Genomic DNA, 16,759 nt, shown 5'->3' on the forward strand with positions numbered 1-16,759 from the left:
TAGTGAGTAAACCACTGAATCGATGCATGCCAAATTCAAGATCCACTAGCAAAGGTATAAAAGACAATCTTCTCTTCCTGAATATGGGGAAAAACTTCTGCGCTGTGTTGTTGATAGCAAACACATTTGAAATTAAATTGTTGTGGATTAAAAACTCTTAGGAAAAAAATCTCAGTCAGAGTATATTTTTGTGTGTGTAATTACTTATTTTTGTCAGAGGATCTAGAGTCTAGATATCAAAAGAATATCTGCAGTCTCAATTTTGTATTTGTTTTTAGCTCCTTTGTAATTCAGTGTATACATATTTAGAAATACATGCACATCTTTTTGAAAAAAGTTGTATTTTAAATAATACTTTGCTTGAGAATAAAATTTTGATATCAATTTCTTTCGATTTTTTATTCTACTAAAAAATCAAAAGAAATTTGATATACTTTATTGTATACTGATTTACAAGTATTGGAATGTATTTACAAATATTATTTATTAAAACATAATTTTGAATCTAAGGGATATTATTAGTAAAACTTTAGGCAAAAAAAAAATGTTATTTAAACTTTTGGCTGTGCAAACACTTTTTGAAAATAAAGGTTTTTGGTGTATTTCGGCGGAAACCTTAAATGCAATTTTCTACTGCACACGTATTTTTTACTGCACACGTATATATACTAATTTAAAATAAAAAAATATTATTTTAAAAAAATTTTTGCATTTTTTTACCATGGATCTTAAAAATCTAGTAAAAATTACTCTTCAATAAGGGAAAAAAAGAGAAAAAAATTTCAGCATAGCTCAATTTAATAATTCTAATTTAATAATTCTAATTTTAAAGAATTCACAATTCTTTTTTTAATTCACGAGGTCAAAAAATTCTTTAAAAAAAAAACTACGTAAATTTATTCTACGAACACCTTTAATACAGTTTTTTGCTTTTATTGAAAACAAATATTTATGTCCTTGATCTTGGCTGATCAAAAACATAACATTATTGTTAAAAACTACAAGACTTATTTTGATTTCTTTTGGTATAAATTAATGGCTCAATTTTTTTAACAAAATTATAGCATTAAATATTGAAATAAGACACTTTCAATTTTAAACAAACCACTGTTTAAGTTTGTTGAAATGAGCTTGCTTAAAAATATTACATGTTTTATGCAATAAATGGCTCATCAAAACAAATTGATTCGTTAGAATGATATTCTTAAAACCTCGTTTAAAAATGTTTTCATGTAGTAGTTTTTTAAAAAGAGAAATTCTTTCTTTTCCCGAAAAATAATTATAACAAAATTTTCTTATATTACATATTTCATATATAATGAATAATATAAGCAATTATTGTTTGATGTATTTTCAAAATTCCGTTATTTTTTTTTTATTTTTTATTTTTTTTATTTCTCACCGCAAAACCTCATCTAGTCAAATTATTTATCCATTGGATCGGTTTATGTATCTTAAAATTTTTTAAAATAAATTTTGTCTTTCTAAGTAAAGTAACTTTTGATCGTCTTCTTTTCGACACAGTCGATCAACAGATCGATCAAACCGATCAATGCCTAAGCAGTTACTAAAGTTTGGTTCAAGAATGATATTTGATTGCTCTGTGGTATTAAACTCCATACTAGTCATATTATCCCCTATATAATACTGAGGAAGCATATAAGATATGTTTCTTTCAGTTCCGTAATTTGAAGAAAGCTGATTATATGTAAATCCATTCATATCTTGTTGATGAAAAACGTGCTGTCGATCATCTGGCGAGTCAATCTGAAAATGAGGGCTTTGTGATGGCCAAGTTCGATCATTCTCGTAATATGATTGCTCTAATTGGTTGTTTTCGGTTAAAGAGTGACTTAGGTAAGAAGAAAAGACATTTGAAGTATTGTCAAATATGTTAACGGACTTTCTACGTTTTTTCCATTTTGCTCGGCGATTCTGAAACCAGACCTTTAAAATAAAAAAATAAGAACCTATAATCCAAAGTCTTGATAATGGTAAAATAGAAAAATATTTTTATATGCTTTTTTTATATATCAACTTCAGTTAATGTAAAAACTTAGTGAAAAATAAAACGCAGTACGAAATATAACATTGGTATAATTATTATTGTAATTGTTATTATTAATATTTTTGTAATTGTCGTTATAACTTTTTTTTTTAATTTAATTTTTGTTTATACAATATTTACAATAACTCATATTTAAACAACAAAGTTACTTGCCTGAACTCGTGATTCTGTTAAATCAATCCTCATTGCCAACTCTTCTCGAACAAATATATCAGGGTAGTGAGTTTTGTTAAAATATCTTTCTAACTCGTTTAATTGTGTTTGTGTAAACCTTGTTCGGTGACGTTTTTGCTTCGAATGGTCATTTTCTTCATTTTCTTCTTCATTATTATCTCCAAAAGAATTTTTATTAAAGACACTATTATCATCTTTATTTTTCATTTTTTTTTCCTTTTCAATGCTACCTTCTTCACTTAAAAGTTTTTTCTCATTTGTGTTTGTAGTGGATCCAAAGATTAAATTAACACTTGATGAGTGTCCGTTGGATGAGACGCTAGATAAGGTGCTATTAGCGGTTTTGCTACAGCTAATGCTTTTAGTTGAGTTAACGACACTGCAATTGTTTTTAAAGTTGATACTGTTGTTGGTTGCGTTGCTGTTAACAATAATGCAACTATTTGTTGCGTTACAACTGTTCCCAACGTCAACTGTTTTAATTTTGGCTTTCTTAGCAGGTTTTTTACTTGCATTAAAAGTACTTTTACCAAGTGTTGAAAAATTTGTGTGACTGTGCTCTCTATTGCTAAGTTGATTAGTTGAATCTTGGATATAAAAATAAAAAGTAAATGATTATTGTAACTTGTTGTTCAGTTATGCAGGTTTTATATATATATATATATATATATATATATATATATATATATATATATATATATATATATATATATATATATATATATATATATATATATACTTAAAGCTATTTTACTTGCTTTTTTGTATGAACATAAATTTTATAATGGTTGATATTATATTCCATTTTTTTATTTCATATTTTTGTTGCTAAAGCTTGGTTTCCAACAGTTGAAGAAAATGTTTTGCAATTGTTGTGCAACTTTGTTGTTCAATAATTGTTGCCGAAATATAATTCTATTTCCGCAACAATTGTTGAACAGCATAAATTTTGTTGCGCAACAGACTTTAAGTAGTGTAAGCTAGAAAAATGTTTCTTTATAAAACAAATTTGTTGCACAACTGTTGTAGTGTTGAGAGCGGGCTAGTTGAACATAGGGGCAAGTTGTACAATTAAAATATCTCAAAAACTAGGCATCGCATGACAAAACATCTAATGGATAAAAGATAGACGATTAGAATGGTAACAATGGGCAATAAGAGGTTGTTGGATGGCAGTCTTGTAAGATACACGGACACTTTTCCTTTTTGGACAAAAAAAAAGCAAACAAATTATTGCTGTTTTTTTCTTAGACACTTAAAAACGTTTTTACCTGCTATCATTTATATGTTGATATTTTGCCAATATATCAGACTTATAATAAATGATAATAAACGGACGTTTTTTCCTAAATATTAATGTTCTCTTTAAAGCCTAGTAAGTGTGTCACCTTGCTAGAAGGAATAAGTTGAGCAATTTTGAAAAAAAGTAAAGAAAACTGAACTATTGAACACAAAGAAACGTTATGCGGTACATTTTGAGGAACATTATTGCGGTACATAGCATACAAAGCCTATATTACTAAAATTAGTAATTTTTTAATCGGATTTCAAGGTTCAAGATAATTCTATAAAATAATTTCATATTTTCATATTTTTTGACACTTTCTCACTATTTAATAGCTCATCTTCTTTTACTTACGTCATTAAAGTTTGTAAAATAAAAAAGTTTATAAATTATAGGCACGCTTACTATCAACAATAGTTTTATTGATGATTCATCAAAGTTCCATACCATGCATATTGATTTGTTGATTGCTTAACTCGCCCCACACAGTTGTTTATTTACCCCGTTGGGGCAGGTTGAACGGCATGATAAACTTTCGAGAAAACAAATTTTTCTTACGCAAATAAAAAAAATATACTTTTTTCCTAACCAGTTTTTAGCAGATTAAACTATCTTTCCAATTGTGAAAAATTATGTAAACCTCACGCAACGTTTATGAGATCTGTTAGATTTAGTAAAAAATGCTCGACTAGCATTTTTTACAAAATCTAACAGATCTCATACTCTACGGCATTCCTTCATATATTGAAAACCAAGCTTAAGACTTTGCTTAAAATTCAAGTTCTTAACTATATCTCTATATGCATAAATACCATAGCTCTTACCAAATTATGCTTCATACAAAAAAATATATGCTTATATATATATATACACACACACACACACACACATATATATATATATATATATATATATATATATATATATATATATATATATATATATATATATATATATATATATATATATATATATATATATATATATATATATATATATATATATATATATATATATATAAAATAAATGAATACCTAGTTCTTTCAAAAAATCAGAAAGAAGAGATGAAGGTGAAATAGTTTCTTCAAAATAACTCGGCATATAGTTGCCGGAAAAATCAATATGATTAGATGAATAAAACAATTCAGACATGCTAAATCCAATCGCTTATTACAACAGATTGCAACCGACAATAAATTAGCAATGTTTGAAATATTCGGCAAACGATTGCTCTTTTTTTTATCATTTATGTGTTGAAAAGGTCTCTTAGGTTGTTTTTTGTAGTCGTAATGAAACGGCTTTCAGCCAATCAGAAGATGTCATTTATGCATGAAATAAGGCATATGAGAAATAACAGTCGCGTTTTTTTCCGGGTAATGAATAATTTATTTTATTTAGCATAAAGTTGTAAGTCTTTTAAAATAGACAAAAGTCTTCGAATTATTTCTATGTAGAAGAGAAACTTGGTTTTATATTCTTTCAAAAGCGTAAAGTTGCGTCGGTTATTAAAACAAGACAAAAGCAACTCGATAAACTTACTGTAATATTGTGATAAAATTAATTTTATTGAAATTATTAAGTATATAAAAAATATAAAACAATTTTATAACAACAAATAAAAAATACCAATATTTACAAAATAACTAAAAATATTTATATTATTTTATCTTTTCTTTTAAATTTTTTCTCTTGTATAGAAAAAGGGGTTTATTACTATGCCTTGTGACGGAGATGGTTTATGACTTATTAGCTATAAACAACAATAAGGATAAAGATAGTAAGATTTGAGAGAAAAAATATGGTTAAAATTGAGTGGAAAACAATAATGTGAGCAAAGAATAATAATCAAGCGATAGTAATAGTAGCAATGATATCAGGATTGCAAAAAAACTTTTTAAGGATTGTTTTAATATTTTTTAAAACCATTTTTATGACCTTTTTTATAACAACTTTTAATTTATCAATTACTTTTATAAATAAAAAAATTGCTGAAAAACTTTAAGTTTTTTTTAAAGACTAAACTATTGTCCCATCTCTAAACAAAAGTGCAGGCGCCAGTTTTGTTGCTGTATACAACACACATTTGGAACCAAAACACATTTGTAGTCGGGTGAAACATGTTTAAATTACCTTTTCATAACTTTTCATGACATTATTATTGTTTGATCATTTCAAAAACTGTTTAATTTTGTTTTTAAATGGCAAAAACATTGTGTGTAACTATATGAGACAGGAAGATATTGGAAGAGTTTTATTAATAATTTATTACTGTTTGCTTGCTTAATCAATTGGTGCTGTGCAAACAAGACAAACCTGAATATTTGATATGCTTTTGCTTTTAAAAATACGATATTGAATAGTCTTTGATTTGTTTAGTTTTAGGCTGCGCTAAATGAAATGTGCAAATATTTTGTAGAAAGTGTAAACAAAAAAATCATCTGCTCAGGTCTGCATTTTTGAAGAACTATTTTGTTTTGAATTGAAGTATATACCATTATTTTTACTATTATTATTATAATTTTTATAATTGTTGTTGTAATTGTTATATAATATATTATAAAATAATGTAACTATAAAAAAAATACGTCAAAGAAAATCGCCATCATTATCTTGATGTCACTTTTGACAGCTACTATATAAGTCATCTTGAAAAAAATATCGTAATCTTTTCTTAGAATTGTATTTAAAAAAAAATAAATACCTTTTTTATAAAGAATTTAAAAATTTTTAGATTCAAAGCCACAAAAAATGAAAAAATACAAAACATTCATATTACTAATATATTTTCCTAACATCGCTACCTTATAAATAAATGAATATTTCTAAAGTCTAGCTTTTATTAGATAGCAAATTTTTACGGTAGCTTAATGGTAAACAAATTTTCATTAAATAAAATAATAAAAAAAAGTACATAAAACTTGTATATATCTTTTTTTTAATTAGTTTATATTATCTTTGGATGTTAACAGAACCAAGTTCAATTCAACTTACGTCTGGAAATTACTGTTTTTTTATTCTACGATATTTATTGGTTTTATATACTTTGTATATGATTATATACATTGTAATACATTTCATATTTCATTTCATATACATTGTATATGACAATATACAATGTAATTAACCTTGTTTGAGAAAGCAGAGCGCATATATGTGTGTGTATATATATATATATATATATATATATATATATATATATATATATATATATATATATATATATATATATATATATATATATATATATATATATATACATATATATGTATATACACACACACAGATATATATATATATATATATATATATATATATATATATATATATATATATATATATATATATATATATATATATATATATATATATATATATATATATATATATATATATATATATAAATAAAGATAATGTATTATTATGGTTTAATAATAATAATAATACAAATACTCTTGCGCGTTTAAGAGTGCTCAATACTATTAAATAATAGAGCAATATTTATTTATTTATATAAAATGAATAAAAAAACTTTTGATGGAACTCTGAGTTTCATGCCTTTCGGCAATCGTCAGCCATTGTGTACAACTCGTCAGGTAAAAAATGGCTATAAAATACAAATTAAAATTACAGTGGAACGAGTTCTGACGGTACAAAAACAAAATAAAACAAAACAAAAAGACGTCGAAAATTTTAATCCCTGGTGTCGAATAAGGAAAGCAAAATTTTTTTGAATGCCGGCACTTTGATATTATTTCAAATTTTTTATTAAGTAAATTCTCTCCTCTGTATGATGATATATGAAATTTCTTGCGGAGACAAAGATTACAAACTTTTGATACTTGATTGTAGGCCTTACATCGTACTTTGTAATCACAGGTTTTAGATTTTTAGATTTTAGTTTTCATATTTCTTTGGAAAGTTCAGTGTCATTCTTATATTTGGGTGTATTGAAAGATTTAAGATGGTTGGCATATCTTAATTTAAATGCGGTTTTACTTATACCAAAATAAGCTTTATTTTTGAATTCAGGATCTCCAGAGATTACAGTGGCTTGGTTTACGATATTGTTAGGAAGGCATTGGTTATTTAATGAACAAATTTTTTGTCTATGCAGTTGCATTATTTTGACGTTATATTTTCATCGCATTGTAAAATCTTGTTGTTATGTGTATTTATTAAAGACTTGACATTAGGCATGCAACTATAGCTAACTTTAACATAGTTTCGATTAAAAACTTTACAAAGCCTGTGTCCTACTGGAAAGTGTAGGTCAATTAAACCTAAGAAGCAATTTCCAATTTTAGTTTCAACATTTTTGCTAAACGGGAGTTTGATATGATATGAATGGCGTAAAAAAATATCAAAGTGCCGGCAATAAAAGAAATTTTTACTTTCCTTATTCGACACTGGGGACTAAAATCTTTAACGTCTTTTTGTTTTGTTTTGTTTTTGTAACGTCAAAACTCGTTCCACCGTAATTTTAATTTGTATTTTTTAAACGGCTTTTACGTAACAAATTGTACACAATGGCTTATAATTGCCGAAAGGCATAAAACTCCACGAGTTCCATAAAAAGTTGTCTTTATTTATTTTATATATATATATATATATATATATATATATATATATATATATATATATATATATATATATATATATTTATTAATATATAATAGTTTATAAATTAATAGGGTTATTGACGATTCTCTTTGTGGTCTTTAACGGTAACGAATGCTGTGCTCACAGCGAAACGTTTTAATTGGTCATCGATTCTTAGATTTGTTGCTATTACTTTAGCTTTCACATTAATATTGTTGAATTATGTAGAGTCAGATTTTTTATAAGTTTTAGTAATATTATCGATATAAAGTTTTTCATATGAAAGCTAATGACTTTCATAAAGATTTAAAGAGTTTTATCTGCAATAATGAACATGATCTACGAAAATTTTATTTTGGTGATGTTATTATATACATACGTACATACATATATATATATATATATATATATATATATATATATATATATATATATATATATATATATATATATATATATATATATATATATATATATATATATATATATATATATATATATATATATATATATATATATATATATATATATATATATATATACATATATATATATATATATATATATATATATATATACTATATATATATATATATATATATATATATATATATATATATATATATATATATATATATATATATATATATATATATATATATATATATATATATAGCTCTATTTTGTGGCATTACTAATCTTCTTTTGTGGCTGCTACATGTGTTTCTATATATTCTTACTCTGATACAGTCAAGCTTAAATACTAAGTGGTATATCTGAATTGAAGTCTTCAAAATCTGAATCATTATCTTTACTATTTTCATAATCTTCCATAATAAAATGTGCTGCTTTAATTGCAGAATATCTGTGATAAACTATTAAAAAAAAAACCTAATATATAAGTTAATTATTCATAAAAGTGTATAACTTATAGATCAGAAGAATGTGTAAAATATTCGTAGTAAAGTAAATAAAATTTAAAACAACGTTGTTGTCATCAAATACAATCCTAGTCTAAAAAACACAACAGTTTACAACTAAATGTAAACTTTTCAAATATATATATATAAATATATATATATAAATATATATATATATATATATATATATATATATATATATATATATATATATATATATATATATATATATATATATATATATATATATATATATAAATATATACATCTTTCGCCTTCTTGCTATTTATTTGCTCTAGGAGTCAAGATTTAAAACACACAACACCCTAAAGTCTAAAACCCTAACTGTACATTGTATTGTAATATAGCATAAATTTATATGTTCATATAATTATCTGAATGAAACTTTGAATGTATATTTGTAGTTTATACATGATTTCACAAGTTAGTCATTTAGTACCATATCAATTCTCATACTTGGTTCATTCGATCGGTTATTATATCTTCTGTATTACACGTGTTTTCCATTTTCTATTGCATTTTTTTATTTTAAAGATTCATACAAAAAATTCAGAATTTTCTTGTTTTTAACTTTTAATTCAGCAAATGTCTTCTAATTTTAATGATAACATTGATCAAGGTGATTTTAGAAGTAGACACTAGATAATCGGTATCGTATAAGTCGATACCGAGAAGAATGGTCACGTATCGCGTGGTACCATTTATATACTGATGTCGATACTATTAGTATTGGTTCAATACCACTCGATACCGAGAAGGATGGTCTCGTATTGTGTGGTATCGCTTATGTACCAATGTCGATACATCAGTATCGCTTCGATACCAAACGATGATAAAAAGAACCGCATAGTACTGCATAGTCTCGAATCGTGAATCTCAATAAGACAAAAAAAAATTAAAAAAGTAACTTATTGAATTTTTTATTAACAAAATACAAGTACAACTGCTTTTTAGAGATTTAGTTGTTTCTTTTTAATAATCTTTGATACTTTGGGTATTGTCCATTCGTTGTTTTTCCTTTGCTGTACTTTCGTTGGCTTTTAGGACTTTCTTCTATTAATATTGGCAAAGATAAGTCTGATTCATATCCTATATCACTTTCACTTTCATTTTCTTGTTCAATTGGTCATTTTTTGATGTAATTTTTAAGAGCGGAATAGTTCTGCGTTATAAATACAAGCTTGTCTGCCTTGTCATTATCGAGGTTGTATCTACGACGACAATGATAGTGATGACAAGGCCAGAAACAGAAAATGCTTTTTCAGATGATGCAGAGGTTGGTGGAGTTGCCAACCATAATCTTGCAACATCTGAAAGGAGAGGAAGTTCAGTTGCATGCTACTTCAATCATGCTAAGGTGTCAGTTTTACCCGCATTTTTGAACCTTATTGTTTTTTGGTATTTTTCCATTTCTAGTTTAATAGGAGGGTTTTCGTGTATATGATGTGAGATAGTATCTTCCTTATACTTTGCTAAAATAATATTATATTCATTTTCCTCCCAACCTTGTGCATTACCAGCACTGGAATTGTTACTAGCATTATTATTACTGGAGCTTGAGATAGACAATGAAGAATTCTCGTGGTTACTGTAGAGGGTATTTTGAGGCAACTCACATCTAACCTAGAACAAGCATCTTTTAACGAAACACTGAAGGCTGCCAATTTATGAAGCCTGGTAGTGAGAGAGCTGGTTTTACGAAAAGCATCTTTCAGCTTACGAGTTTTACGGAAATATTTTTTCAGGGTATCCTCAACTGTTCTTTGAGAAGCAATGTTGAGTTTGTGATCACTGCATAAAACAGAGGCTTCTTTTTTAGTTATTAAAGACATATTTTTGTTTAGAATACATGCCATATTTGATGCCTGATCAATAACATACAGTTTATTTGGTATTTTTTTTGATGATTCATAGTATGAGAGTGTGTTATCAAATGCTTTTGCAATGTTGATACCAGTGTGTCGCTCTTTTAAAAGGCGCACTTCTAATGTAAATTTCTTAAAAACTAAATCTGGCAAGATATAATGTAATGTCACGGAAATTTATGAATTATTTGCCCTTGATGTTCATTAACTGGTGGTTATGGCAACCTGATTAAGATCTATGAGCTCATTTTCCATAACTTCATGCATCACTCCCTTTAGTGTTTGGTAAAGCTGAGGGAGTTTATTTTTTGAGAAAGTCGTTGAGTGTTTTATTGTGACATTGTAATATTTTGTTCATAAACCTCTTAAAATTTTCAGAATTAGCAAAACTAAACGGTAAACACTCAGTAGCAATCAAAGTATTGATGTCATGATCAACTACTAATTGACGCCGATCTTGAAGTGGCCTCTTTTTTGTATCCACCTTCTTCGGGAGAGTGAGAGTTTTGGAGGCTACATCTTTTGAGAATCCAGAAAGACCTGCCTCGATTACGTTTAGTTCTTCATCTACTTATGATCTACACTCGTCTTTTTTGTAAAGTTTAATGAATAACTTCTTATGTTGTGTTTAAATATGCTTTCGCAAGCCAGTAGTATTGCTTTGTTGCATGCTTATTTCCACAAGCTTAACACAGAGAAGATTCTCCTAAAAATGTATAATACAGTTTAATAAAAATTAGGTTAGAGGTTTTAATTTTTTTATTATAATTTTTATTTTATTTTTATTAAAATCAACAAAGAGCCGGGACGCTTCGAACCTACTTGGGGCCTGGGGCAAAATTAAATTTTGGGGGCATTTACTGTAAAATTTACATCTAAAAAATGTCAAAGGAGTTAAATAATTTCAGAAATATTATTACCTAAAAACGACCGTTTGATAGGCGTTAATTTAATTTTTTTTTTTTTTTTAAGTTTAATTTAATTTTAGTTTAATTTAATTTAATTTAGTTATTTATATATGAAGCAAAAAAAAAATTCAGAGTGGGCAGACATACATCCTGGCGATCAATTTCAGACACTGTGCTTTGCGCGTTCTCCCTAAAATTTATGAATTACTGCTCCACCAATTAAATTAAATTTTTTTAAATCCTAATAGTTAATAAACAATAATAGTTATAGCGTAAAAACGTAAAAAAAAAATGCACTTTTTTAATTAAAAAAAATCATTCGGGAAGACTTAAATCTTAGGCTCCGGACTAATTGACCATAACTTTATTGGCTTGGCCACGCAAACTTCTACGCTTTGAAATAATCCCAGATTAAGGATGTTGTAACAGGCATAAAGTTTTAACTGTTTAAAACTAAAGTTTAGTTGTTGAATGTTGAACACAGAGCGAAAGACCAGGCGAGAATTACGATACCACGAGAGATTTAATTAAAGTAACGATACCAGATGAGAAATTATTGTTTATATAATATATGGATGCGATATCAATATAATATGGATGCAATAAAATATGGATGCGATATCATATAATTGATAAAATTAAAATAACTGTAATGACTGTTACGAAACCAATTCCTTTTAAACAATTATTTCTAATATTCGTTTAGAATAATCATTAACGATTGCATCAAAAGCAGTTTCCTTTAGAGAATTATATGAAAAACTCTCTTTAATGATTGCAAAACTATTCTCTTGAAGATTAATTCCGCACTGAAAGTACTTGCCTGAATGAATAAAAATTCAATAGAGTTGAAATAACGATATGAGAAACTACACACAGCAGGGGCAGATCCAGGTCATTGTTCTTTGGGTAGTCTGACCAATAAAAATATAAAAAAATAAGTTTTGCGTTTTTTTTAAATAAAACAACTGTTTCATTTGATCATTTAGAATGATTTTAGAAAGATTATACGATAGTTTGCTAATAAAAATAATGAATGGTTATATTAATACATTTTTTTTGAGAAAAATAATAAAATGTTGCATTACAATTTTTTGTATTTCGTCTTATTTTTTTAATTTTATCAATAATATTTTGAAGCTTGACATTTCTTAGGTAGTAGGAGGGGGGGGGGCTAGTTACACCAATTACCAACCCCTCTCCTTTCCTTTTTGTCCCCCCTTACACATTGTTTAACATAGTTTAACTATTTGTAATAATCTAATATATAAAAAAATGTTAAACAAAATATTTTTTTTCCTTTTAATCAAGATAGAAAAAGTTGTAATAACGGTAACTGATTTTTTTATTTTTTTATTTCGTTATATATTTCGCTGTTAAAATAATTACAGATGAGTTTTACATGGTCAATATCAATAAATAAAATATTTTAAAAACAGACTGGAACTCAAAGAAGATATGGATGATGCAATATCACCTCAATCTTTTCGTAGAGTCCTTTTAATATATTAAAATTTCCAAAAAGAGTTATAAAAGTCCCTTAAAAGTATAAAAGTGATATAATAAAAAATATATAAAATAAACTAAAGATATAATAAGAAAGAAAATTGTTTTTACTATTACAAAGATATATTGCAATAACTATATTGCAATTTTAGGCATTCAAAGAAATAAATACAAACATATACAAAAACATTTAATAATTAATATATTAGAAGACACATATATCATTAGTAACTACTAATAATAATAAGTAAAATTCATTTGAATAAATTTTGAATAAATTTCATTTATTCAAAATGAACAAATCGATCATTTATTCTTTTTGAATAAATGATCGATTTGTTCTTAAGAAATACTTTTCATTTACATTTTTCTCAAACTTACAAATAAAATTAGCTGGTGTTAGGTTATTAATATACTTATACATGAAAATTAGGTACTGATAAAAATCTATTTCGTATACATTCATCATTTTCATATTTCTCATTAAGGGTTTAGTATGCTCTCCTATTTTTTACTCCCATAAATAATTTTACTCGCACAATTACAAAAATACATAGTTTTACAAAAATACATAGTTTTTGCAAACTATGTATTTTTTTAAATTTTGATGGTTGTGTACTAGCCCATGTAATGTTAGCATAGTTAATGAAACAATGAATTAAAGAAAAGTATATTAACTTTAGACAAACTGTATTTACATATGGACGAACTCGGTACATCAGACCAATGGTTTCACTAACTTTTGATTGTAATATTTAATATGGGGAAGCCAAGATAAATTATTATCAACAAGTATTCCTAAAAACTTTATATAGTCTTGCTTTTTTATTTGTATGTTATTTAAAAATAGGTCTGGTAATTTAATGGGAATATTTTCTTCTTTTTTATGAAATAAGGTATACTTTGTTTTTTCAACGTTTAATAAGAGTTTATTCACCATAAACAAGTCATTTATCGCCATAAACAAGTCATTATCTTTAATTCAAAATTCATGTCTGCATAAAGTTGTTTGATACTATTGTTGGAAAGAAATAGGCTTGTATCATCCACAAACATAATTGGTTTTAACTTTACTGATGCATTATTTAAGTCATTTACATAAACTAAGAATAAAAGAGGACCAAGTATCGATCCTTGCGGTATTACATACGGGATTTTAAGTATTCCGTATTCTTGATTTAGAACATGTTGTTTTCTATCCGTGAGGTAACTTTTAATCCAATTAGTAGACCTTATTAGTTACTCCATAATGCTTCAACTTTTCTAACAATATACAATGATCATCAGTGTCAGATGAGAAATTAAAATACAGAGGTGATACCACACAATTATTTAAATTAAAACAAAGATACCAGGTGAATAATTAAATGACAAAAATGATGTCATTTTTTTCTTTTATAATAAATGAGTCAATTTTATACATCTCATTTATTATTAGAATTTACTATTTCAAATTACTAATTGTTTATAAAAATAAAATGCAAGTTCTGATGATGATCCGAGTTGCAATACCAAATAATAGGGTAAGGTTGCTAATATTGTACCGATGCCTATATTGAACTTTTAACAAACTCGTTATTTTTACAACCCACAAGAAATTTTTTAATTTATTATTTTATCTTTGCTGAATGAAATTAAGGAGTCAACTGTTTTTTTCGATCATCCAACTGTATTAAGGCCAGAGTAAGCTCTTGTAGGTTTGTTATTTGAGATTTCTTATTTTAAGGGATTTATGGCTTAGAAGATATGATTTGTTCACTGTATTTATGTTAAAGCATAGTTTATCTTAATTTGAAATAACTACCTTGAATTTAAAATACCTTATTATTAGTCGTCAAAATTTTTAATTAACGTCAGATTAGTTGCGTAAATTGTACCTAAAGGCAAATCCTAAATTGTACCCACGCTACCATATTTACCGCTAAAAAACGCGGTAAAGTTTAACAAATCCCCTTAAAAAAATAAATTTTGAAATGTCAAAACAGAGGCTACCATTTCGACCGTTAAAAAACGCGTGTAAAGTTTAACAAATTCCTTTTTTTCAAAAAAAAAATTTGAAATGTCAAAACAGAGATATGGATCATGGAGAGAAGAGTATATGGACAAAGCTATTTTTGCTTATCGGTATCGATATCGGATTAAATGCCGTTTGTTTAAAATACGGAATTCCTAAACCAACTTTTAAAAGGCATTTGGAACATAATATGAAAATGACTCAACTAAGCATTTTGGTAGGTGTAGTAATTTACCTCCTGAAATTGAGAAAGAGTTGGTTAAACATGTCTTAAAACTCGAATCGTGTATGTTTAAAATTAATACTAAAGACCTAAGACGATTGGCATTTAAAATTGCTGAGAAGAATAAAATACCTCATCAGTTCAAGAAAGATTTGGGCATGGCTGGACAGAAGTGGTATTCCCAATTCATGAAACGTCACCCCTGCCTCAGTTTGAGGTTACCTGAACCAACATCTATAGCAAGAGCCACGGGTTTCTGTAGAGAAAAGGTTGAACTGTTTTTCAATAAGTACAAGTACAGTTCAGAAACCAATGAAAGTTTTAGCTCTAAAAAGAGAAACATCAGGTAGGAGGTATAATAAGTAGTGAAAGAGGTTCAAATACCACTGGAGAATGTTGCATGAATGCTGCTGGATCTTTTGTACCTCCTATGCTAATTTTCAAACACAAGAGATTCAAAAATGAGCTCAAAGATGGAGCACCACCATTGACAATTTTTGGATGTTCTGATAGTGGTTGGATAACCTCAGATTTACTTTGTGGATTGAGAATTTTATAAACTATCTTTGTCTTAAACTTTTAACAGAACAAAAGAAAGTACTTCTTATCCTTGATGGTCATTTAACGCATACAAAAAATCTAGAAGCATTAGTTTTAGCTCGAGGTAAGCATTAGTTTTAGCTCATGGAATAGAAATGCCATCTTTTCCATCACATACTACTTATAGGCTACAACTTTTAGATAGATCGTTTTTCAAAGCTAATTTTTAAATATAACATTGCCTGTGATAAATGAATGTGAAGCCATCCAGGCAGATGTATTACTCAATTTCAAGTGTCTCAACTTTTTGGAGAGGCTTATGCAAAGGTTGTTGGTATGGAAATAGCTATTAATGGATTTAGAGACACAGGGATATGGCCAGTAGACAACTCAATGTTTCAGGAAGAAGACCTTTCACCTTCCAAATTACTCAGAGGAGTTAATAAGCATTAATCAAAAACTTTCCAAACAGTAAGTAGCTATTTTCTAGCTTTATATACAAATTGTTTTAATTAAAATTATCCAGTTGTTGTTGGTTATTCAAATTTAACAATTTCTACCTTTGTTTTATGTTAACATATTTTTTTTAATTTTGAGATTCCAATTAAAAAAAAATCCACACTTCCATTACGAACT

The 16,759-nt window shown here is 26.7% G+C and overlaps 1 protein-coding gene across 1 annotated transcript; it reads right to left on the bottom strand.

Moving 5' to 3' along the window:
- Positions 1 to 1,350: 1,350 nt before the first annotated feature.
- Positions 1,351 to 4,806, bottom strand: LOC100210788 (homeobox protein orthopedia). The gene is made up of 3 exons (XM_065815484.1): positions 4,562 to 4,806; positions 2,222 to 2,829; positions 1,351 to 1,947 (listed from the first exon to the last, which is right to left on the bottom strand). The coding sequence occupies exons 1-3, from the start codon at positions 4,677 to 4,679 to the stop codon at positions 1,465 to 1,467; spliced, it is 1,209 nt and encodes a 402-aa protein (XP_065671556.1). The 5' UTR covers positions 4,680 to 4,806; the 3' UTR covers positions 1,351 to 1,464.
- Between the last annotated feature and the right edge of the window lie 11,953 nt (positions 4,807 to 16,759).

This window comes from Hydra vulgaris, chromosome 13 (assembly GCF_038396675.1).
Source record: "Hydra vulgaris chromosome 13, alternate assembly HydraT2T_AEP".
NCBI classification, from domain to species: Eukaryota; Metazoa; Cnidaria; class Hydrozoa; order Anthoathecata; family Hydridae; genus Hydra; species Hydra vulgaris.